At 49.8% G+C, this 25,764-nt stretch overlaps 1 protein-coding gene across 2 annotated transcripts in view; it reads left to right on the top strand.

Moving 5' to 3' along the window:
* Positions 1 to 25,764, top strand: part of FRMD4A (FERM domain containing 4A) — a 263,393-nt gene that overhangs the window by 188,470 nt on the left and 49,159 nt on the right. For both annotated transcript variants that reach the window (XM_069458721.1, XM_069458720.1), the window contains exons 8-11: positions 496 to 579; positions 3,410 to 3,475; positions 3,723 to 3,780; positions 7,155 to 7,241. In XM_069458721.1, coding sequence (XP_069314822.1) covers positions 496 to 579; positions 3,410 to 3,475; positions 3,723 to 3,780; positions 7,155 to 7,241 — 295 coding nt within the window. The remainder of the gene's footprint in view (positions 1 to 495; positions 580 to 3,409; positions 3,476 to 3,722; positions 3,781 to 7,154; positions 7,242 to 25,764) is intronic.

Below are 25,764 nucleotides of genomic sequence, written 5' to 3'. Positions count from 1 at the left end.
AAAGGACAGTTTCCAGCACGTGATCAATGTAAGGAAAGCAAACTGGCATCGTATAGGAGCAAGGCGAGTAGCTCTCCAGGAGAAGGCAGTGACGTTGCCCATTCTTGGACCCTGTGAGCCTAACATTGGGTCGTGGGGAGCTCCTTCTAGGGTCCTCCCTCAGGGGCACCCTGGGGACCCTTCCCCTCCCCAGATTTCTGCTCAGGGCAGCCCAGGGGCGCTCAGTCTGCGCCGCTGTTTGAGAGCAGCGTTTGGAAAGGCACTTGGGTCATCTGTGGGCGCCCTGCCCTGCCCTGTGAGGAGCAGCTGTGGGTATTGTGTTTTCTTTTTCATCTCTATTAAGTAAATAAATAAAAAGAGAACACCCCTCCCTCCCACCACTCTTCTTTGAAAGGGAACAGATGCGGGGTCTCTGGGACAAGTCGCCGGGCCAGGTCGGATCAGAGAATGTGGTTATTTTCTCAGAGTGCATTTCTGGGCATTTCTCTCTTGCAGTAATGAAGTGGTGAGGAGTGACTTGAAGAAGCTGCCAGCCCTTCCCACCCAAGCCCTGAAGGAGCACCCTTCCCTGGCCTACTGGTAAGACCCCCGGGGTCTCCTCCGGGAGCGAGCCCCTCCCCGGGTGCGCTGGGCTCCAGACAACCTCATCCACGCTCTGCCAGCTCCTGCCTGTCACCGGGACTCCCGGGCGCATTAAGTCCCCTTGTGTCTTCTTGAAACTGGTTTCTGCATTTATCGAAATGTGTGTGAGACCTCTCCTTTTCTGTTGTTTTTATTTAAAAAAAAAAAAAGAACCTTCTAGAATTTCACTTTGGAAGTTTCGCCTACTTCGAGGGCCTTTCATGTGCTGCTCGGGTTTCACTGGGAGTCGCTGTCATTTGATGCCAGGATCTGTGAGGTTCTGAGATGTGGGAGAACCACAGGCTTTTCTTTTTTCTTTGCAAAAGAGAGTGATTCTTTTATTTTCCTGCAGTGTTTCGTATCTCCCGACTGAGCTGCCTTGTAACATTATGCCCTAGTTCATCTGTCGGGCCCGAAATTACTGATTCTGGATGATCCAGGTGTTTGAAAGTTTCCCAGCGGGGTCTGGGCCACAGCCGAGCGGGGCTTGCATTCCTGGGGTGGTGTGTTGACATCCTGTTGGGCTCCTAAGCCCTGACCGTTGTCCTTTGACAAGGACAATTCTGCTTCTCCGATGTTCCTTCTGACTCCTCAGCAAAAATCACTATAACCGTTTTTTATTAAAATAAAATAAAACAAAACAAAACACGAAGAACAAGTCAATCCTGATAAACTACAATGCACGTGACTTGTGTGAGCGCTTCTGTCTGCACTGTCTGAAATACACGGATCACTAGCGTTTCATCTTGTCTAGACCCTTTTCCGGGCAGTAAACGAATTGTACAGTCACTCAGGTGGTTTGGACAGATCCCTGTGGCTGGAATAGGCTGTGTCTGGATGCAGAGTTCATAGCAGGATTGAATTTCGGCTTGTAGATCATTTCTCTCCGAGAGACCCCAGTCGCGGGGGGCTGGACTCCAAGCCCGAGCCTGCCTCGGCGTCTGTCGTCCCTAATTCCATCTCTCAGAACAGTGCTGTTGCCACTCTTGCTTTGGGAACACAGATCTAGATAAATCATGGCTTTCTGTAGTCATAACCTGCCCCCGAAGAGCTCAAGCTGTTTGACCCGCGGGGATCGTGCCCGCAGCTGCGAGCACCAAAAAGTGATGGGGGCGTTTCCTGGTTCCTGGGACCCTGTCACTCTCCACCATGGGTCCTCCTGCTCCTGGGCCCTCATCTTCTCTACCCTCCCGGCTAGCCGTTCACTTCCAGGAAACCGGTGGGGAAGGAGACGGGGGTGCAGGAAGGTCACTAGAGAGATCGGCTGTTCCTACCGGGAGGGATTATCTGCCACTGAGGGCTGTAATGCCCGTGGGTCCCTCATCATCACTTTGTTCATTTGGTTCCCGACATTGTGACACCCCTGTGTGCACCTGGGAGTCATGAATTCCTTCTCTTCTCTCTCCCTCTGCCTTTCCCTCTCCTTGCTTCCCTCTTTCTCTCTCTGTCTCTTTCTGGATTTTTCTTGCACCGTCTCCACTATCTGCTCGCTCCGTGCTCCCATATTATGGGGCCAAAGGAGCCAGAAAAACTGAGGACGGAGAAGGTCACCGTTGTGGCTTCACAGGTGGTCTCAGGCAGCAAGAGGCACAGGCCCAGGTGGGGAGTGACAGATGCCTGCAGCTGCCGGGCACCAAGAGACCCGGATCAGGCCATGTCGCTGGTCAGCAGCTTTGTGGCGGTGTTTCCGCCTGTCACTGCCGCTTTGCATGAGGCTTGCGCGTGTTCAGCACAACATGGCCTTTGGTCTCCCCACCTCACCCGGGGACCCTCTGCCCAGAGCTGCAAAGGAAACAGGCACTTGTCTACACCGAGTTGCTTGACCCTGGATCTGGGAGCCAATCGCACAGAACCCCAGATCGCGTGACATGAAATGTACCAGCGCAGCTATTGATTCGGTGGGTGGGTGGGGATGAGCCCCGAACCTCTTGCCACGACTCTGAAGGCCTGGCACCGCCAGGGCCCGTCCCTGGAGCGGATGCTCCTCGGGGATTGTCAGTCAGGGGAGGACTTTGTCACACTCGAAGTAGAACTTCGAGTTGCCTGTGATGAGGAGGTGGCAGAAGAGTGAGAACTTGGGTTCCGAGGTTGGCTCTGCGGTTCCAAAAACAGCAGCGGGCACAGCTGCAGCTCCCACCCGTGGGCGCCAGAGTCACTTCCCAAGGAGAACCACGTGCCACCTGGCTGCCCCCCGCGCTGTCAGGGAAAGTCTGGCTCACCGCTGTGGCCAAGGAGCCCGCTCACCTCTGGGTGTCGCAGAACTCAGGTTTCACAAGGGGAAGAAATTCCTGTCTGATTCTCGGAGCTGGTTTTTTTATTGCCCTGAGTGTTCCCAATAGGGCTTTTGTTGCCTCATGGTTTATATTAACCAAGCCCAAATTCCAGAACTTTCCATCCTCCTTGAAAGCCCTCGATGTCTGACTTCTGCCTTGGAGCAGGTGGGCTGTGGGCACTTGGTTAAGCTCAGCGCCTGCCCTGCGCCCAGGAGGCCCCGTGTAGATGGGACGCAGGAGATGAGGAGTGCAACCCACGGGAGCTCAGCCACGGCGTCCACTCGGGATCTTTGCTGACCACTTCCGACTCTCCTCCTGTGGTTTCATTTCTTACTAGAAGCCAACCCCAAAACCTGAACCCTAATCTTATTGCACTGAGCCGTCATGTACTCTGTGTTCTCAGACGGATCGGAGCTTCTCATGAAGTTGCTCGGGCTCAGCAGTGTCTCACTAGCAGGAATCTTGGCCGTTGACCTTGGGACTCTCGTAACAGAATTCTTTTCTTCTCATTCTAGTGAAGACAGAGTAATTGAGCACTATAAGAAACTGAACGGCCAGACAAGAGGTCAAGCAATCGTGAAGTAAGTGGCCCTTCCCAGCACTCGTGGAGACTGTGTTTGTGCATGTTAATACATCGTATGTCAGCATTGCTCCATTCCCCTTGGAAATGGAGCCTGTCTCCCAGGTCGGGGGGAGGGTGTATGTTTCATTTTAATTTGCAAGTAAATGATCACCCTGAGAACCTTATCACACACATACACAAAAATGCGTAGATGACCCCAGTTCTGCCGAATAACCACCCTGTTTGTGTGCGTGTTGTCTTCCCAGCTACATGAGCATCGTGGAGTCCCTCCCGACCTATGGGGTTCACTATTACGCAGTGAAGGTAAGTGAGCTCATTTGGCAAAGGCTGCCAAGACGGCCCTAAAAGAAAACAAGCAAACAGACAAACAAACAAAAACTTCTCATTTTTTTTCTTTTGGATCTTACTGAAGATTGTTTTTGGTGGGAGTGGGGGATGGGGAGGGCCTAGCAGGAAGATTGCATGCTGGGGGGAGCTGGGCCCCTGCATTTTACACCCCCATGTAGTGAGACTCGATATAGTTGTGCTCCAAAACTCGTGCTCCCTTCTGTGAAGTAATATTATAAATCCCGACTTCCTTTCGGTCTCAGAAGAATCTTGGCAGATGAGACCACAGAGCACATCAGTAGGAAGACTCCGTCCAAATACAAGGAACTGTAGACAAAGAACAAGAACTTTCAGCAGAATCTAGCGTTTGTCATGGTGGTCAAACACCACAAAGGCAGCTTTAACAGGAGGAGAACTGGGATTATTAATAGGCTGACAAATTGAGTATGTGTCCATTTATGAAGACGTTATCTGTCTTCTTAAATGTTATGATGGCCAAGCCCAGTGCTGACTTTGACTCTGTTCTAAATTCTCTTTTGTCTTATCCATAATATTCCAGACTGGGGTCTCTTCTTTGAAATAATAGATAAAGATGGCCCACCATGAGCCTCTGAGAAGGACGAGTTCTCTTCCTTAATTTATCCTCCCATGAGAAGTGTAACTAAGTCATTGCCCAGAGTCCGCCCACACAAGAGCAGAAGACACGTCTGAACTCAAGCAGTTCCACCACCCAACCTGAGATTCTCTTACTTACTCATCCACCAATGCCTTTCCCCCTGTTTCCACCCAACTCTATTTTTAATTCCTTTAGACTAGAACATGCACCACGTTTCATTCATTTTGCACCAGCCGTGGTAGCTCGCATGACACTTTGCATGCCATTGGCGTGCACTGAATTGCCTACAGCATCTGCTCAAGTGCAGGCTTGTGATGGCAAAGACTAGGTGTCGCATTCTATTGTATATTCCCAGAACCCAGCGTAGTGCCTGGCACATAGCAGATGCCCACCCAGTAAATATTTACTGAGTAAATGTTCCTTGAGAGTTGAATGGAGTGGTTGGATGTGTGCATTTCCATGGTGGGGACACATGTTGGAACCACACTTATGGAGCCCAGAGCTGTGAGGCACGTGAGGGGGGCCCAGTCTATGCCACAGCTTGGCTCAGGATTGTTTAATGCCTGCAATGGTTAATTTCCTCCCGATGTCCTGCCAGAGTTCCTCTCTCCCCCACGGAAGCTCCAAATCCCTCTTCACCATCATTCCAGAAACTCCTACAGCCATCACAACCAGCCTTGCCCTTAGCCTAAGCTACAGTCTGTCATGAGCAGTGTGACCTGGCCTCCTGGGGCCTTCCCTGTCCCATATTATTAATAGAAAGGTGGATCCTCTAAGGAGATGACCCGTGCGAGGCTGTGCCTGGGCCGTGGCCACTGCAGTAGGGGGCAGTGGGCTCCCTCAAAGGAAATTCAGTTCTTCATTAGAAGAGTCTGCAAATTCAGCCGTGCTGGTGGCTGGTGTTAACAGCCCTGCTAGGGAGAGCTTCTGTCTCTCCATCTTGTTACCATAAAAGAAACATAAGGCTCCAACAGTAGTTTCTGACAGTATGATAAGAGGCATTTCATAGACATTCAACTGTAAGATTTTCTCTCCATTGTGGAAATACTCGTGGTGATGTATAGCCAAGAAGTCTATATTCAAGGATGGGAACCAGAAATTTGGGAATTCCTGGATCATACTCTCTGGTTTGCTGTTTGTCCTAAATGTTAGCTCACTTCCATCTCTTGTGATTAAAAGAGAGATTAAGAAACTTGCCTCCTTGACTACCCCCATAAAAGTCTTGTGACTATTGGAAAACTATTTGAGACAGAGGAAACTCCATCTGGTCTTTCAACTTGCTTATACCTGTGGTCTGATTCTTTGTCGGCCCTAGAACTTAACAAAAAAGCTGTCTCTGAGATATATATGTATGTACACTTTCTGCCTTCCCATAAAACCTTAGAAATGTGCTCTTATTTCAGTTTGTTAGAGACCCAGAAGCAGGGCTTGTGTTTTCCAAGGTGCCAAATCGGTATGGGGGCTTGGCTCCGGGAATCCCAAAGCGTAAGCAGTCGCTCTGCTACTAATGTGGAAAAGGAGCACGAGTCCAAGCAGGCCTGAGCCACCTGCACCAGGCTCCCTGTTTGGTGGCCTTGGGATCTGCTGGTGTAATGACAGCACTTATCTGGGCCATCTGATGTTGCAGTGGCATTCGGTTTCTTCTCATTCTAGTCCCCGAAACCATTGCATGCACACAGGTACTTCCTAGAGACCAGGGTTTAAGACAGGGATTTTACACTACCTTTCACATTTTTTAACGAAATCATATACCCTGAAGCTTTAACAAAATTTGCAAAATGTGTCTTCTGCCTTTTATCTTTGTGCTCATCTTGAAATAACTCACACCCCACAAATACGTCAAAACCATTGTGCCAATTGTGAGTTTTCGAGACACCCATGATAGGGGCATATTAGGTTATTCAGAGCCTTGGCACGTAGGACGAATCTAGGGAAAAGCTGCTTGGTGATGCACACTATGAAACATTAGCATTTGGCAGCTTGCGTTAACGATTCAGAATCATTCTATTTGAATGGAGAATTGCAGATTACACTCAGGTGATGAGAGGTCTCTGTTCAAGGCATCAACAGGGATGTGGTGTTTCTAACTCCGTTCTGAGAATGTCTCGGCTTCGATTTTGCCACCTCGTCCAGCCTGGCACCCAGCTGTGCCCTTGGGTGAGCAGGACCTCAGGGGTGACACCTTCCAGCCTGCACTGCCATCAGCTGGCTGGGGCTGGGGAGGATCCTGAGTGAAGCCGGGCCAGCTCTTTGCTGTGATTTGTCCTTAAAGTGAGAGGAGTCACTTTCCATTGACTCCACAGCCCCTGTAGCTCTGACAGCGATGACAGTTTCTCTGTTCAGAAGTGTCTTTTATAAGAATGTGCAACATCTCTCAAATTTTCCTTGGTGGTGAGTGAGGGGCCCAGCATGGACAGCCTAAAGTCTTAGAATCAAAAAACAAAAAGCAGGGCACTCTCTGCTTATTTATAAAGGGGAAGGGACCCTGCTGTGTGCCTGGTTAGGAACAGAGCCCGGTCCCCAGCCCTGGGCACTTCCCATGTCCCCCCCGTTCACCTAACTGAGCATCCTTAGGTACTGGGCACACCTGTTAAGATAAAAGGTAGACAGGTGGGCTCGATCCAGTCCAAGGAAATTGGATTCCCTTGTCTTCAGCTGCGCTGGGAATCTCCGCTTGGTTGGCGCCCATCCTCCTCCCACCCCGAATTTACTCAAGCTCCTTTCGACCTCCTAGGACAAGCAGGGTATCCCGTGGTGGCTGGGGCTGAGCTACAAAGGAATCTTCCAGTATGACTACCACGACAAAGTGAAGCCAAGGAAGGTAAGGGTGTTCTCTGGTGTGGGTTTAATGGCTCTCAGATCGAGAGAGGAGCACAGGGGTGGGAATGCGTAAAAATGCCAACACTGTGCAGCCTACGGGCTCGCCAGTCCCCCGCTAATTTAAGTGTATACAAATTATCCACAGTAATCCGGTCTGAGTTCCCTGGGTAAATATTTTCTCTCTCTGTCTCTAAGGAAACCTGAGCTGTTATAATTACTTAAAGTAAGGTGACTGGCTTAGCCCCCCGCCCTCAAGAGCAGATGGGCAAAAGAACTTTTGAGGGGCTGTCATGTTCATTAATTTCCAGGGGGCTGGGGGAGGCTGTATAACTTTGGGAAAATAAGGTGGCGTCTCTCTCGAATCCTGGGGCCAATCTGAGTTCTCTCGAAGGTTTCTGGGATGGGGTAGGGGAGGTGGAAGAGCAAAAAAAAAAAAAAAAAGATTATGGATCAAAAAGAGGTGAAAAAATAAAAGAGTTCCTGGAAATCCAGCAAATATTTTCTGGCACGGTGGAAATGATCAGAAAATAAGGTCATTTGCTGAAAGGAAAGGGAAGCAGAGAAGTACCTGTTGCAAAGTCCCGCTACACCCAGAACGAGCTGTTTAAAGTGGGCACAGAGTTTGAATTTTCTGTTTTCATTTACACACATTTTTCAGACCAGAACAAATTGAAAGATCATAGTGGAAAAATGTCTCCGAGGCGGGCGCTGTCATTCTCTGGCAGACAGTGACAGCGAGATGGCGTATGCAGTTCAAACGTGAACTGCGTGGGCAAAGCCTATCAAAACCACATTTGGTTTATAAGAGAGAGAGCACTATTGGGCCATTATGTCATTCCAGATTGCTTTCCAAGACACTGTATCCACGAACAGGATGGAAACCCACACTGCGTATCTGAGTTGATCACGGTCTATCCACTTAATATCGGTCCTTAGCCAGCTTCTTTATTAAGTGGGCAGGGAAAAAATGGCCTTAAGTTGGGGAGGATTTTCACTCCATTGATCAGTCAGTCAGCTATGCTCTAAGAGAAGATGCTGAACAAAGGATGCAGGAATTGTGCGCCGGGAACTATTCAGAGGGGTGTGTTGTGTGTGGCTATCTCCAAACCTCTCGGTTTCCATTTATATGCAGCAGGAACTGAATTGGACCCGTGTTCTGACTTTCCTAGTTCATAGGGTCTATATACATATTTCTCCCTATAGCTTTCTTCCTGTTTCCCCTGGGCCTTTTCTCCACGTGGCCTTAATTTACTTTGCCTTTTCTTCTACAATTCTCTCTTCCCTCCCTCCATCTTTTTTACATCAACTCTCCTTCTTTTCAATCTGCCTGTTTTTTCTGCGTGCAACAGCCAGGAATACTCCTAGAGCCTCTCACAAAATCCCAGCTGTGGTGCATCCAGCCCTCTCGTGCCCACGGCAGGGGAAGACCTAGGCCCACGTGGATAATTGTACCCGAGTTCATTGAAATCCCGGGTTGAAATCTCCTTTCCCTCTGAGCTTGTCAAAAGACATGCTAACAAGTATTCGTGCTTGTTTGGTTCAGTTGATTACTAATATGTTTAAACTGTCTGTATGTCTCTAATTGAGTTTCTAACGAGGATTGAGGAGGTAACGAGATGGCACCTGATGTCTGTAAAACCCAGCAAGGGCTCGAGAAATTCTAACTCTTAGTATGAGACTCTAAAATGGGCTTCAAGATAAAGAAAAGTAGAAGCCAAAGTATGAATCATCAGTGATTGAATAAGAGAATTTATAATGATCTGTGGAACTTATCCAGGTCAGTGAATTAAAAATGTTAAAAGGTCAATATAGTTTTCCAGGCCATTGGCTGTAACTCAAGACTGTGTTGTTATGTAAAATAATTTGTGTTTCTGTGGCCTTTGAGGAGGAAGTTGGAATTCCCAGGCCTGTTACTAATTGAAAGACAGTGGAGCTATCAGAGCTGTCATTCATTCATTCACTCATTCATTCACTCACTCATTCATTCACTCACTCACTCATTCGTTCACTCACTCACTCATTCCTTCACTCACTCACTCATTCCTTCACTCACTCATTCATTCATTCATTCATTCAAAAATGGCCGTTGTTTGACTGTTATGTGCCGAGCACACCACTGGGCACTGAGATAAATGAGACGTAAATCCCGTCCACCAGGCCTACCCCGTCTGTCAGGGGGAGAGATGTGTGTGACAACCAAGCCAGGGTCTAAGTGCCACCACAGACGTCCTCGAGGGTCGAGGGTGGGTTCAAGGAGGGAGGGAAAAGTCCTCACAGAGGAAGCAAGAGCAAGGAGCATCTTCCGGGATGCAGGGCTTTGCGGATGGAGGAGCGGGGTGGGGAGGCCTGCAGGAGAGAGGCCAGGGTGCACGAAAAGCACAGTGAGGGGTCAGCATGGTGTGATAGCGGCGGAGGGGGACCCAGCGCCATCTGTGCTGGAACTCTAGGTGAGAGGAGAGCAGGCTGGTTCCTGGAGGCCTTGGGGGCTCTGCCAAGAGGACTTCGTCCTCTGCAGGCGGCAGCAGCCTGCCCGTGTCTGGAGCAGAGGAGTCCCGTGCAGGCCACACCTGGCGGGGCTGGAGGCCGCCTCTCAGTAACAGGAGTGGAGAAGGGACCCCAGACATTGGGAAGGTAGGGTTACTCGTCAACCGTGTCAGGGAGAGGGTGGCAGCAAGAGGAGGAGGGCAGCCAAGAAGGACTCCAGGCTTCAGGTCGACCAGAGTATGGACTCTAAGAAAAGAGGAGACCTGGGGGTGACAGTGAGTTCAGTTTAGGACGTGCACATCTGGAGTTTTCACGGGACCTCCGAGGAGCTGTGACCAGTAGGTAGTTGGATCTTCAGTCGGAGCTCAAGAGCAGCAGAAATTTCCAGAGCAGAGCTGAGCCAGCGCCTGGACAGGGAGAGGAGGCGCAGAGGCAGCTGGCACCCCGGTGGCTGTGAGTGTGGCGTTCAGTGCCCTGTCATGACAGCCACGGCAAGGTGCAGGATCTGTCGCACGGGCCCTGAAGCTTGTATAATTTGGAGCGTCCCCTGCTTAGGAAATGAAAGTACAATCTGAATATAAAATTAAGAACAGGCCTTTGAGGGGCCCACGAGGGAAGCAAAGCCTCAGCTCCGTTAGCCTCAGAGGCACCCACCTCCACTGGGATGACACGAGGACCGAAAGGCAAAGCCAGCTCTCAGCTGCAGCCGCGGTTCCGAAGTCCCAGCCAGGGCAACACCGCAACAGGATGTTTCTTCTTTTCTTATCGCCAACACCGTCCCCATCATAAAAAGGCCACATTTGTTACATTTAAGGCACACGTGTATCTCTGAGAGTACAAGAAGCACACATCCTGGGTCCAGAGCTCCGCATCTCAAGAGCTGCACGCCCGTGAGAATGAATAGTATCAATGCGATTTCTCATCCAAAGTGCCCAATGTCTGTCTGCTGTGCCTCTGGGCCAGCGGTTCCTTTTTGTTTTGTTTTTTTAATAGCCAAAGTCTCATTCTGTTGCCCAGGCTGGAGTGGAGAAATGTGATCATAGCTCCCCATAACCTCACCTGGCTAATTTTTTAATATCTTTTGCAGAGGTGAGTTCTCTTGCTATATTTCCCAGGCTGGTCTCGAATCTAATTTTCCTTTCCCTTAAAACTTGACATCTAAGGATTGCTTTATATTTATTTATTGCATTTGTTTGTTTGTTTGTTTGTTTTGGAGACAGAGTCTTGCTCTGTTGCCCAGGCTAGAGTGTAGCAGTACCATCATAACTCACTATAACCTCAAACTCCTGGGCTCAAGTGATCCTCCCACCTCAGCCTCTGAGTAGCTGGGACTACAGGTGTGCGCTACCACACCTGGCTAATTTGTAAAATTTTTTGTAGAGCCAGGGTCTTGCAATGTTGCCCAGGCTGGTCTCGAACTCCTGGCCTCAAGTGATCCTCCCTTCTAGGCCTCCCAAAGTGCCGGGATTACAAAGTACTCGCCACCACAGCCAGCCTGGGCCAGTGGTTCCCAGCGTCTGCTGTACATCAGAAACTCACATGAAACTGCTGGAATGTGTAAATGCCACGTTGTCCTCCAGGAACACTCACAGCATCTCTGGCCGCTGAGCATGGAGAAAGCCCCGCAGTGGTTCCGATGTGCAGCTGGAGACCGAGACCACCACTTGTAGCCATCTGTGCTTCCTTTGACAGCTCAGGCTTGGGAAGGTCAGCCTGGCTCAGGGTCCCTGCACGTGGAGGGCTGCGGAGGCCCCAAGCACGGGACTCAACGCTGGCAAGCGGTGTGGGAGGAGTGGCCCTCCAGGGGGTGCCACACCCTCCTGGCTCCGGCGCCTGGCACATCTCCCCCACCTTGAGCCTCCAGGGACGTTCAGGAAGGGGAGCGGTGCCCAGTCCCAGTTCTGTGCGCCTGGAGGCTTCTGCAGTGGGGTCTGCATCTCCAGCCCGGGCAGGTGCTCCCACCTGGCAGCGGGCAGAGGCCCTCCCTGACACTCTGACCCAGTTACGGCGGCTGTCACGTGGCACTGCAAGAAGAGCCAACATTCAAGTAGAGGCAGTGGCAGCGTTGGGCCTGCTCCCTTTCCTTTGAAAGATCTAGAGGCTTCTGCTGGCATGCACAGCTCTGATAGCGTCACAACCCATTAGCACAACTGGAGTCACTCAGCAGCCGCCTTGAGAAGCCACTCAAATGTTTCCATGTGGGCCACCAAAAATAATAATGCTAAGCCACTGAGGAGGGGTGGCTGGTGACTGTCCAAACATGGGCAGCACTGTAGCGTGTTTCTGGTTCTCCGGTTGGGATGCAGTTTTCCACTCTAGTTTCAGAGTTCACTCTGAGTCACGTAATCCTCACCTTGGAGTTTGGTGGCTCTGGGAAGATGGAGTAAAATGCAAGGGACCTCACAGGTGGAGAGGAAAAGAGAAAACAGTTGGCCCCACCATCGGCTACCTGGAACTTTTAAACAAACGGGGTCCCTGTCTTCCTGGAGCACCACCCACAGTGCAAGCTGCTGAGCTTTGTAAAACACAGAAAAGCAAAACAACACAGCTTCTTTGCCTTCAGGGTACGCGTGTCGGGGACAGCTAGACATGTGGGGACACCTTGCAGACTGGGTTTTGGCTTTTGTGTGTGTTCAGAAATGTTGAACTTCTGAAGGCCAACCTGGATGGTATGTTGGAAAAATGTGTGCAGAACAGCCTCCAAAATGCCCTAGAAAAAGCAGCAAACAAGACTAGAAAACATCAAAATCTGTAATGCACGCATATTCCCCGGAATACTGGCCTTCGCTTGCATCCATGAGTTCTTTTAAAAATACCAGGCAGACTCCCAAACAGCACCTGATAGGTTGCAGAATTCCTTTTTTTTTTTTTCCCCCAACACAGTCTCACTCTGTTACCTGGGCTTGAATGCTGTGGCATCAGCCTAGCTCACAGCAACCTCAAACTCCTGGGCTCAAGCGATCCTCCTGCCTCAGCCTCCCAAGTAGCTGGGACTACAGGCATGCAGCACCATGCCCGGCTAATTTTTTCTATATATTTTTAGTTTTCCAGCTAATTTCCTTCTATCATTAGTAGAGATGGGGGGTCTCGCTCTTGCTCAGGCTGGTCTCGAACTCCTGAGCTCCAACAATCCACCCGCCTCGGCCTCCCAGAGTGCTAGGATTACAGGCGTGAGCCACCACGCCCGGCCGGTTGCAGAATTCTTTATGAGACACGAACTGTCCTCTCACCAGCCCGCAGTAAATCCTGCTTCTGTCCTTCACCCCTGATGTTTTCCCTCTCACTCTGCCTGCCGCCCACTTCCAGGCTCTTGTTCCCACTCAAACACCCTGCGGCACTGGAGACGTCCCTTTTGGGGTCTTGAACCTTCCTCGCTATGGCTGTGGTTGGCCGTCTTGCTGCACAGTTGTGGACGTAGCCTCAGGGTCCCAGGGCGGACAGGATCCACGTGTCTGTCTCGGCACAGCAATGGTGAGGGAGGTAGAAGGAAAGTGGCAGTGGCATAAAAACAAATCTTGCAGCAGTTATTTGACCCCGTCTTATCCTAGTCACCAGATTGCATTTTCGCGCATGCGTGTGTCGGGGTGTCGAAATGAGCTCTGCCTAAGTGAGGCTGTGCACTGCAGGCAACGGTGAGATGGTGTCAGACTGGCATCTGGGCTCTTCAGGTAAATGGAGCTTCGCCTTAGGTTGCATTTACAGTCGGGTAAAGAGACTTAAACCATCAGAAAAAATGCCAGCCGTGGAAAATGACCATCAACAGCCCCATGCCTCAAGTTGGCTATTTTGCAAGTTTGGGGCAGTTGGGCTGGTGCACAAAGTAGGTTTTCCTCTTTCTTCCCTGAAAACATTTGAATGAAAATTAAATGACGCCTACTGAAGGGGCACTGTTTACTAACTCCGGCAGAATGGGGTCCCATGGAGCAGAGATAAATAAGGCTAGATAAAATCTGTCTCCCATATGCTTCCTCTTTAAAGGAGGGGTCCTTGCATTCCTTAGATCAAAGCCTGAGAAAGGTGTGAGGGCTCTGATCTCTGGGGCAGGCTGCCCATTTCCTGCGGTGTCCCCACCAGAGGTGAGAGGCTACGAGGCACTAAAAGACTCAACTCACCGCCAGCACCAGGCTGAGCCCCGTTCTCTGTCAGATCCCTGTGTTTTGCACTCTGCAAACCTGTAGACAGAGCAGCTCTCTGGTCATCAGAAGCCATTGAACAGAGGGGCACTAAGTTGGAACAAAGATCCCTCCTGCAGGCTGTGTCTGAGGCTGTCCGCAGAAAGCGGGAAGCATGTGACTCCACAAAACCTTCCCTGCAAGGGATATCGAATATCTGTAAACCATCACTTATAAATTCAGCCACTCACAGCCCGTGTCTGATAAAATCTACCCGCTGGGAGAGAATGGCATCGCCAGTCCTTGTTATATACTCAGCAGACAGCATTTACTTATTTATTCGATGTGCAATTAGAGGGGCTTTTATGTACACTTAGATGCACACTTAGGAGCGCTGTGGGGTCCCCTCTGAGGCATTAGGAGAAGGAGCCAGAGTAAATGGTCTGGCCCCCCCTGTCCCCAAGCAGCCAGCGTGGCTTCCTCTGATTCCTAAGAGTGTCTCAGAAGCAGGGGCGTTGGCTCTGGGAATTGATGCATTACTTTCGCATCCCCAGATGAGTAAAGATTTTTGAACTAAATGAGATGATGAGGCAGGAAGGGAAAATAATGTTTACAGGAAATATTCCATCAGCTGCGCGCCGACTCCCAGGGGCGTGGCCCTGCTAAATGGCGCGGCGCGGCACACACCCTGCTGAGTGCGCCGCTGACTTACCGTTCGGCTGCTTCTGTCGGCGTGCGCCCCACACACTGTCTGGGTGCAGGGCCGTCTGCCTTGGCCGGTGCTGGGTGGGCGCCTGCCTCATTCCACCATCGGTATTCCACTTGGAAACCACACTCTGCACACTTGAGGGGAAAACTCCACCTAATGCACTCGGCATTCTTAGCATTTCGCAGCCTTCACGGGCTCGTTCATGGTGTAGGATCAAAGGGCCTCCTCCGTTGACATTCAGATCTCAGGGCACCGCTGAGTGGGCCTGGGAGGGTTCAGTGCCTGTGGGTGACAGGCCCTGGCCGTGGGTCCTCAGCCTTCCCCGGGGCTGAGGAGTGGGGAATAGGAAGTTACCAGAATGTGCTATTTAAAAATAACTTTCCAAGAAAAAAAAAGGGAGGGGGGGAAAGCATAATGGTATTCTATGCAAATTGAGATCCCATTCTCGAAGTGTCAGTCCTAGACACATCCCTTCTCCAGCTGCAGACATCAGACAGGGCGGAATCCTCCCCCTTTGGAAGGGAAAGCCCAACTCTTCTCCCCTGTGAGAACTGCAGTCACCTGAAAGCGCAGTGCCGGAGCACAGAACCTCAGCAGAGGGTGTTGAGTGTGACATCCTCTCCAGTCAGCTGTCCCCCCTCTGAGGATTCCCGGGGGAAAGTCAGACTTACAGGGAGTCTCACTGAGAACCAACTTGGGTTTGCCTCCAAGGGTGACGCAGAGGCAGGGTCGGGGTCCAGACCCAGAGGCCAACATTTCCACGTGGGCCGTGTTGGCCACGGGCTCCTGGCTGAGCAAGTCTCCCAACCCAACCATGGCTGGTTTCTCTCCTCCCAACCCTTGAGAGTGACCCCTATTTATAACAACATGGGGTTGCTACAAATATGGAATGAACCGCTTTTTAAAAAAACAACATAAAGCATTAAGCAAATTTAAGGCATCACCAGTGACAGACAACACTTTTGGAAGCACCATCTGTTTTCCTAGACTTCTCAGTTCACGGAAACTCGTAGAGTTGCTGGTGAGGATGTGCGGCTCTTCCCGCCCGGAAGCTCATTCGCTGTTCAATAAATGTCCGAGTGCCTGTGAGGGGCAGGGCCCTGCTGTCTGCTCTGCAGGTACCGCAGAGAGTGGACACCAGAGACGAGGTCCCTGCCCACGCAGGGCTTGCAGTCCAGTGGGGGAGGCAGTCAAATGATCACACTAGATAAATCTGTGACATCCAGTGTCAGAACGTTAAATTCTATGAAGACAGTAAATCGGAGTAAGGAAGAGTGGCAGGCTGGCACGTGGTCTCAGGAGTGGTCTCTCTGAGCAGGGGCCATTTCAGTGACTGTCTCCTCTGGAGTCTGGGACATCAGGCTCCCGGGGAAGCAGTCCAGGATGGATTTGCACTCGGGGAGTGGACTGAGGCGTGCTCTGGGATAACTCCAAAGGGGAAGGGGACGAAAGCAGGGCCAGGCAGAGGCAGGAGCTGAGCTGTGATACAGTCCCAATGAGGCATCCCTCGACCTGGGGCACAGCTCTGGAGCAACCCTCCAAGCCATTGCCGTTGCCATTGAGGCTGGAGGTTGTGCCTGATCCACCCGCATCAACCAATCCTTAGATCCAGGTGACCCCCAGGGAGGGGAGCGTGACCCTGGGCTAGGTGGCTCCCTGTAGCCAAGAGTGACCCAGGAGAGGGCATGGGCCCTTCAATCTTGCAGGTCCACACGGCACGGCATCCTCCCAGCCCTGGTTCTCAAAGTGTGTTTCTTGGACCAGTCAGCAGGCTCATCACCTGGGCACATGTCAGACACGCTAGCTCGGGGTCCCCAGCTGAGACACGGACTCAGAAGAGGGGACTCGACAGTCTGTTTCCGCAGACCCTCGAGGCGACTCAGATAGATGCCATGAAGTTTAAGGACTGCTGCTCTGCGTACAGGCCGTTAACGAGGAACTTTATATGGGATTCTACTTGGTTGTTTTTGTTGTTGTGGAGACATTTTAGCCTGAGTCAAAGTCAAATTCCTTCCTAGAGCAGTTACACCTTTAAGAAGGAAAAGTGTTTTGTGAGTCAGTGAGCTTCACATCCACTTCAAGGCCCTAAGGAGAATTCTCTTGACCAGAGAAGAATTTGGGTGCTATTAGCTCACCTCCTGTGTCGTTTTAAAAGTCATGATAAACAACTTTTTTTTTTTTTTTTTTTTTTGAGACAGAGTCTCACTCTGTTGCCTGGGCTAGAGTGCCGTGGAGTCAGCCTAGCTCACAGCAACCTCAAACTCCTGGGCTCAAGTGATCCTCCTGCCTCAGCCTCCCCAGTAGCTGGGATTACAGGCATGCGCCACCGTGCCTGGCTAATTTTTTCTGTATATTTTTAGCTGTCCAGCTAATGTCTTTCTATTTTTAGTAGAGATGAGGGTCTCGCTCTTGCTCAGGCTGGTCTCGAACTCTTGAGCTCAAATGATCCTCCTGCCTCGGCCTCCCAGAGTGCTAGGATTACAGGCGTGAGCCACCGCGCCCGGCCAACAACTTATTTTTATATCTGTGAAATGCGGGCTGCAAGACACAGGATGGAGTTTGATTTTCTTCCTCTTGGATAAGTTTTGCTTCTCAAAGAGTTTGCCATTCCCCAAGATAAAAGCGCCATCACCCTTGAAATAGCAAATGTCATTACAGTCTCTTTTATCCTGAACGCAAGGGGCAGGATCGCCAGAAAGAGCAAACAACGTCTCTTTGTTAAGAGGATTCATTTTTCCCTTGGTCATCGGGTCTGGGAACCCAGGGTCCCTGGTTTCCCACAGGTGCCTGCGCAGGCCTTCCCAGCCTGGTCTGAGTCAGCCAAGCCTCCAAGGGCACCAGCTCGTAGCCTGCCGTGTTCTTGTTGAAGCTTGTGCTGGTGTCAGACTGTCACCTTGGAGGAGGGTTGATCTGTGAGCAGAAAAAAATAAAAGCATTGCCCGTCCAGGTGGATGAGTCTTAGAAGCTATCACGTGGGAGTCGTTTCTCTGCAAAGGTATCGCAGGAAAGAAATGCAGTTATCCCCAGGGAGGGGCAGGCCCAGATCTCTCCCAGGTGACAGGCTTAGAGGCACCTCTTGGGGCAGGCACAGTCAAGCTCTGAGGATCCCCCCAGATTGCCTCTGGGGTCAGTCCCCAAGCCTGACGTGTCCTTGGGTGCTACGCACCTGCTCCACCCCAGGCACCCTGCCATTATTCGCAAGGTATCTGGCCTGGCAGTCGAGACACCTCAGTCTGGCTCCAGTTCTGCCAGATGAGTCACTTCCCTGGGCTTCGGTTCCCTTCTCAACCAGGTGGTTGATACCCGTGACCAGGAATCCCGACGTTGAGGGACTCTTATAACTAGAAACAGGAGGCGGCGGGATGGAACGAGAGGGCCAGCTTGCTTGAAAGCCAGAAGCAGGAAGGAATGAATAAAAGGACGAAAGAAAGGGCAACGTTTTTCCAGAAGGAAGCGGTAGGCGGGCAACATGCCAATTTCATGGTAGGTAACCCCTGACTGTGTTTGTTCTCCAGTTGAGGCAAAGCTCAAGCTAGATCTAGTTCAATGACCAAAAAGAGTTTTTCTTCCCTGGCTGAAGTGTCTTTTGGGGGATGCGGTCTCCCAGGACTCTTCAGCTTCCCACACCAATGCTTGGTCTCCCGTACGTCTTGTCCACCCTGGGCCCTGAATAATGCATGTACTGGCACCAAGAAAGGCCACATAAACAGCTATGTTGGTCGTGTGGGTAGTAGAGGTCAAACACAACGCTTGGTATTTCTAACATGCAAATAAACACCCAGCCAGACAACACAGCAGCCCCCTTGGGACTGACAAGCTCGTCAATAACTCGGCAGACGCGCATTCCCGCTACTCGGGGAGCCCCGTTGACCTTGGATGCAACTGGAAGCAGCAAATCAAAACCAAATGCTGTCGCTGGATTCCAAACCACTGCAAAACAGCATGCAGTAGCTTCACGCACTCCAAAAGCAACCGTGAACCAGTAGCAACTTAGGAACAGATTTGGTTTCTCTGGCTTAAAAATGAAAGACTTTGCCATTATAAGAATATTGACTATTGGGGACTCAAAGGCAAATCTCTTTTATCTCCCACTGTTTCTTTAAATGTGCCCCAATACAAAGTCACGCAGCCACTTTAAAGATCAAAATGAGCTTTGATTAAGAAATTAGAAATCCAGTCCTTTAGGCAATCAAAGCTCCAAACTTGACGTAAAGTTAAATTGCTCCCTTCTCCCAACTGGGCTCCATCCCTCCTTCAGTGGGTGTGACTTCAGGGGACACCAGTGAAGCTCTAGGTGATCCCAGTGAATCTTCTCTTGCCAGATTTGAGGGGAGCAGCAAGTGGCTTCCACCTCTGGATAACAGAGAGCTTCACAGCTCCTCTCTCCCCCCAGGGCATTTCCTCTAAAAATGCTCTTTCAGTTTCCACCCCCCATCAACCTGTTGTACCCCAGTTGTGGGAGAGAGGTTTCAGAGTCATCTAACCAGAAGATTTTTTAAAATTGTGATAAAATTCACATAATGTAAGATTTACCATCTTAGCCATTTTCAGTGTACAGTTGAGGAGTGTTAAGTAGATTCACACTCTTGTGCAACCGATCTTCACAACTGTTTCCATCTTGCAGAACTGAAACTCTACCCATTAAACAATAACTCCCCATTTCCTCTCTTCCCAGCAGCCGGCAACCACGATCCCACTTTCTGTTTCTGTGAATTTGAGTGTGCACATAAGAGGAATCGAAGTTCTTTGTCTTTGGTGACCACAGAGCATTAATAGCCAAACCAGGACACATTTGAGAGTGAAAAGAGTACTTGTTAATAATTGTCCTATGATGTCAGACAAACCAGGGCTGTTGCAGGCAGGCAAAGGCAGGTGGTTTTTTTGTTTGTTTGTTTGTTTTGTTTTGTTTAATTTTCTGTATTTTTTATTTTATTTTATTTTATTTTTTTTATTTCAGCTTATTGTAGGGGTACATATGTTTAGGTTGCGTATATTGCCTTTGCCCCACCCAAGTCAGAGCTTCAAGCGTGTCCATCCCCCAGACAGTGCACACTGCACCCATTAGGTGTGAATATACCCATCCCCTCCTCCCCCCCTCCCACCTACCCGACACCCAGTGAATGTTATTACTATATGTGCACTAAAGTGTTGATCAGTTAAAAGCAATTTGATGGTGAGTACATGTGGTGCTTGTTTTTCCATTCTTGGGATACTTCTCTTAGTAGAATGGGCTCCAGCTCTATCCAGGGTAAATACAAGAGGTGCTAGATCACCATTGTTTTTTGTGGCTGAGTAGTACTCCATGGTATCCATATGCCACATTTTATTAATCCACTCATGTATTGATGGGCACTTGAGTTGTTTCCACATCTTTGCAATTATGAATTGTGCTGCTATAAACATTCCAGTGCAGATGTCTTTTTTATAGAATGGCTTTTGTTCTTTGGGTAGATGCAAAGGCATGTGTTGACCCTTATAACCAGCATGGTAGCCTGTCTAACCAGCTTTTTGCCTCTCCTACCAGATGGTCTGCTCACAGCTCTCTTTCGTGATACTATTCATCTTAAGGTTTCCACCAGGACTTCCATTTTATTGTCTTGTGGCTCTAGTTACACAGTGGTGAAGTTACCCACAGGAAGCATAATTCATAACACACTGGGTCAGGTCAGTGACTGGGGACACTTGACAGAGCCCTGGCCAGGGAAATAGTAGATTGTCCAACCACCCAGTGCTTTCTAGCACTTCCCACAGGTGTTTCTGATGGCTACATGGGGATTTGTAAGTCTCTTCCCCAACCCTGTAATCACTCTGGAAGGCATGTGCTGACATCTAATATACTCCGTGGTGTCCCTCTGCCCCCTGGAGTGTGCCCAGCCTCCGTGTAATGGGTGTTCCTGTTCTGGGCTTTTAGCAAGAAAGCAAAGAGCCAAAGGGCCTCTAGACACCGATGTCTCCAGGTCCTCACGTTTGACTGGAAACCAAACCCCAGTCCTACCGTTAATGAGCATTAGAAGTCACAGCTGAGTGAATTCCCTCTGCGTGCGTGTGTGTATTTTTAGGCACGCACATGTGTATTTTTAAGTACATAATTGAGTTTATGTTTGAGGTTTGCGAACCCATTAAAAAGCTGGTCCCTGGCCAGATTTCTCACTCGGCGAGTCTGTGAACCATGTCGTGGTCACATTCCGGGGGAGGAGGACAGCACCCTGAGGTCCTGCTGGGGCTGCCCTGATGTTGATATGCTGGGGCAGATGAGTCGTCATCTGTAGAGGCCCCCAGAGCAGATGTGAGATGACCACCCTGGCGGGAGAACCGTCCACCAAGGGTGGGGAACTTCTTTTGCAGAAAGGGTACACTGAAGGCTCTTTAATCCTGGACCGCTGGCTCCTGTTAAGTGATGAGTTTTAACCAAAGACTGTCTTGCAATCCATGATGAACCCAGACTAGGATTTACTTGTCACAACAGTACAAAGCTGCAGGGAGCTCCTCCTGGTCACTGCCCATTTCTCCCCAATCCCCAAAACTCTACTCTCTGTCTCTGTGGGTTTGCCTGTTCTGAACAGTTCATGCACATGGCTTCCTACAACGTGTGGCCATTTGTGTCTTGCGTCTTTTTATGTCATGTTTTCAAGGTGCCTCCATGTCATACACGCATGATTAGCACCTTGTTTAGGGACGGATAATACTCCATTGTCCTTTGATGTTTTCCTAAGCACTTTCTGCACTAACATAGCAAACAAACAAATGGTGCCCTAGACTTTTTTTTTTTTAATCAACTGATTTTTATTGACAACTCTGTATACCGGGCACTGTCTTAAGCCCTGGGAATTGAAACAGTCAGATATCCTCACGTAGAGATTTGGCACTTTCTTGTAAATAAAATTTTTTTTAGAATTTTATGTTCGTTTCCCCTAGAAATTATTTTCACCTTTTTTAGTGGAAGACCTATAAATTCTGATAAATTGCTTTTGAGTTAACACCCTTTAGGGCGCTGCAGGTGATGGTTAAGAAATGGAATCTATGTTCCTGCTATTTTAACTACGCTCCCTCTCTAAAACTCCCTCTCCCGAGTGACGTTCTACCACCTTCTCCTCATAGGCATTGATTTCATCACTCTCTGAAATGATTTATTTATCCCTTTACACATCCTGCCCGTCTTTCCTGCATTGGATGTAAGCTCTGTGGCCACAGAAGTCTGTGTCTGGTTGGTGGTGTGTTATCAAAGCCAACAACAGAGACTGGCAAACAGGAGACACTCAAAGAGTATCTCCTGAATGAATGACTGAATGAATATTGGCCATGGGTGTAGTTGGTGAGAATTCTGCACGGGATGAGAGGTGACGATGGGTGTCCCAGACTGTTGCACCTGCTGTCTCCTCCCTGTAGCTGCACAGCTCTGCCCTGGGTTTCTCTCTGACATTGACTCAATGACACGTCAGTGTGACCTTCCCTGACCACCTTGTCAACAATGGCAACCCCTGTCCTATCCTCCCCTCCTGCTTTCCGTTTGTCCTGGGAACCTGCTATCCTGTGACTTACTGTATTGTGTAGTTTTCCTATTTATTTCTTATTTATTTGCCTACCTCTCCTCTCCTGAGAATGTACTGGGCTGTTTTGTTCACTGCTGTAGCCTTAGTGCCTAACACAGTGCTGCACCCTTGGACTCAACAGTTGTTGAACGGACAAAAGTAGCCAAAGTGGAATATCTAATAGCTCGCTGCGATGCACTGCTAATTTTGAAGACTTCGTGTGTCTGTGGGTAGCAGCCTCATAGATTTAAATATAACTAGCATCACTCATACAAGGAAGGTTTTGTGAGTATGCCCCGTAAACAGCAAGACAGGGAGAAGGGAGGAGGAAGTCACTGTGGGTTTTTACAGCTTTGATTTATTGATGGAAAAATGAAAACCATAAAAAGTTGCACCCATCTGGGCTCTGCCTTGATTTTATTCTTTGTCCGTTGGACCCAGAGGAACCTAAGAGCTCACTGTACTTAGATATCAAGAGAGAATTGCTCGAGTGCTGCAGACTGTTGAACAGTTCTGGTTAACCTAGACTCCTTTCTTAGAAGCAGGAGGTGTGAGGTTGGGAAACCCTGCTTTGTTGAATTCTAGTAACCTTCTGTTTGTCTTGGGCAATCTTAACAGCTTGTTTCTGCTGAACCATCCAATACTTAGGAGCGCTGTGAGGTTGGCTTTTTTTTTTTTTTTTTTTTTTTCCTTAATGAGCTTGATTCAAAGGGGAAACCCAGGCTGAATTGGCCTTCCAGAAAATGTCAACCTGTTTAACACTGAACCCCAGCATAGCCAGACCCTGCTGCACCTAACTGCCTGGTGGCTCCAAACCAGCCCCTGCAGGTGGGGCAGAGGACTCTACAGGAGGGGTCCATCCTGGCCTAGGCCCTTCCTAACCAAGAGCCTCAAGCAGACTGAGGTGGTTTCTAAGCAAAATGAGTTGTGACGATTCACCCCAGGCTGGTACTGGGATTCCGGTTGGAGACCACGAGCTGCTGGGATTGTTGGGACTATCGGCTTCCCCAGCTCGCTATAGAATAGTAGAGTTTAGTTGCAATGGCGCTGCCCAAATGAAGGGCCGTGGCTCCTTAGTTGAGGCTCTATCAGTCTCCCTCCTTGGGCTGGCCCCACCTGTCACTGCCCTGTTGCCATGTCCCTTGCAGTTTAGAAACCTATTTTTAACAAAAAAGTGGATTCAACCACCGGAGTTTCCTCACCTCATGGAAGTAGCATGAATTTGAGCAAACGGATGAGGGCCCAGATACCAGCTCCCACCGTATGTTAGCTGTGTGACCTTGAGAAAGTGACTTAACCTCTCTGAACTTCGGTTACCATGGTACCTACCCCATAAGGCTCTCAAACTACGATCAAGTACCTGATATACCCCCAGGCATCGTGCTAGGTGGCAAGAAAACACATTCAAGGAACTTAAGTCTGTTTGGGGAAAACATTTGAGTAAAAAAGACAGTTATTATACAACACAGGGCGATAACTGCTGTGGCAGAGGTATGTATAAGCATGTCTAGGAAACTAGCCCAGGCTGGGGCTAGGAAGTTTGGGGGCTTGGGGACAGCCCAGGTGAATAGAGGGTGGTTTAGGGCAGGCTGCTGAGTAGAAGCCTCAGTGTTCCCCTCTGCCCCCGCCTGTCCTCCTCCTCCCAATCCACAGTTCCCCAAGTTGACCTGCCAACTTCAGAATTCCCTCTAGGGAAAAAAAGCCGAGCTCCAAATAAGACCAGCCCTCCTGGAAAGACAGAAATTCTGGACTCGAAGTCCTCACTTCTTTCCAGGAAGGAAACCCGCGGAGCAGATACAGAACCAGAGCCCAGCTGCAGGGGTGGTGGGCCAGCCCCAGGCCCCTGCACGGCTCAGGTCCAGCCGAGGGGTCAGGCCCTCCAGGTGGAAAGTTCCGGCCGAAGCCGGGTAGGCCCACCTCTCCCCCTCTGCTGGCTGCAGCCACTACTGCAGCCGAGACCACAAGCGTGTTCCTCCTGCCAGCAGCAGCCTGATTTCTAGAGCAAGCCACAGACCCCTGGCCCGGTGCCCATGTGCCTATCTCGCTGCCTGGCACCTTCTGCCCAGGGGAGCTGGCGCTCACACAGGAAGTGTCAGTGACAGGCGCTCTGCCTCCCGCCACCCACCGAAACCACGGTCTGCCCGACAGCGACTTTCAACTCTGGGGCACTAGGTGTTTTGCAAAGAAGCTGCTGGCAAAGAATTATTCCTGAAGCCCTGGCTGCTTTGCTTTTATTTTTTTATTTTTGTTTTTCTCCTTCACAAAGATAAGACTAGGGAGGTTAAAATATTGTCATTTTTTTCTTTTTTGGTCGATAACACAGGGTGTCAGTTATGAGTGTACCTGTGTTTCCCTGTAGAGCTGGTGGCCAGCCCAGTCTCTTCCGTGGAGTCTGATGGCCTCCACAGAGGAGATCGGGGTGCTCCCAGGAGGCCACACCTCTGGACAGAGCCACCAGGCATAAGAGAACTGCCAACACCCCCCAAAATAGAAAAATACATGCTTTCCCCCAAAGTCTACCTTCCAAAGTAGTCAAACCCTGATTTTTAAAGAGATTGAAAACTTTACCAAATCCAAAAAGAGAGAAGTCTTTGCCAAAACAGGTGAAATGGCCCATGATCATCCTCTCTCCAGATGTGCCAACTGCTTCATTCCCCGATTTGAAGCATCCCACTGAGATAAGTCATAACCGGTATACTTGGCCTTGACTTTTTTGTTTTTAAAAGGAAAGATTGGAGCTCGGAGAGGTTCAGCCACACATCACGGGGTCACGGTGCTCATTGCTGGCAAAACCAAGGTTGGACCCAGACGTCCCAAATCACTGGGTCGTTGCAGCCATTCAGAGACCCTCGCCGATGCCCCCAGAGGCACACTCCAGGGAGGGAAGGAATGACATCAGGAGGCAGAGATGAGAAAAGGAAAACGCTTTCAGCTTCTCTGTAAAGTATTTGCATTCTCGAAAGCTTTCTGCTTCAGTCTTTCTGCTAGAAAAGCCGAAGCACACACCAGAAAAATAATAGAAAGGCCCTCTAGGAAGAAAAATCAAAGGAAATCAGGTCCGGTGGGGAAAAATAAAATTGCCTGTTTCTTGATAGGCTTGGTAAGCACTTGTTAAGCCCTTTCTCCCTTTTCTTCTAGCAATGACTCTTAAGCCAAAGGAAGCTAAGAGTTTTCTGATGGGTTAAAAAGAGGCCATCCATTAAAGGGTCAAGGCCTGGTGCTCTGGGCGCCTGTCCCTGAAGTCACCAAATCAATTTAGAGAGCTTGTGTTGTCTGACAGCGAGGAGGACGCCGCTGTGGCCGGAGGAACATCTTGATTCCATTAGGGGCGGCTGCAGAGAAAAACTAGCCGTTGTTTCCTTTGCTGGGTATGTGGCCATCTCTGAAGAATATAGATGCCAGTCAGCCCTGTTTCCATGCAGGTGACAGAGGACATCCTCAGACCCATCTGGAAAGCTAATGCTCTGTGATCATAGGTGGCATATTTTGGAAGGCCTGATTTGTCCCCAGTATAGCCCATTCTGCTCTGCTGACCCAGTAAGACTGGGTCATATTCCTTTGCAGGGTGTTTTGAAATTAGAAGTCACAGAAGGAAAATGGTCAAAACTGACTGGTCCAATTGCAGGGAAATTGGATGGGTAAGATCAGGACTGAATGAGCAAGAACCCTGGGTTAGTTAGGCTAATGCTT

The sequence above is a fragment of the Eulemur rufifrons genome, chromosome 25 (genome assembly GCF_041146395.1).
Source record: "Eulemur rufifrons isolate Redbay chromosome 25, OSU_ERuf_1, whole genome shotgun sequence".
Taxonomy (NCBI): Eukaryota; Metazoa; Chordata; class Mammalia; order Primates; family Lemuridae; genus Eulemur; species Eulemur rufifrons.
The sequence above is the reverse complement of the archived record's forward strand: the minus strand, read 5'-3'. Positions and strand labels throughout refer to the sequence as shown.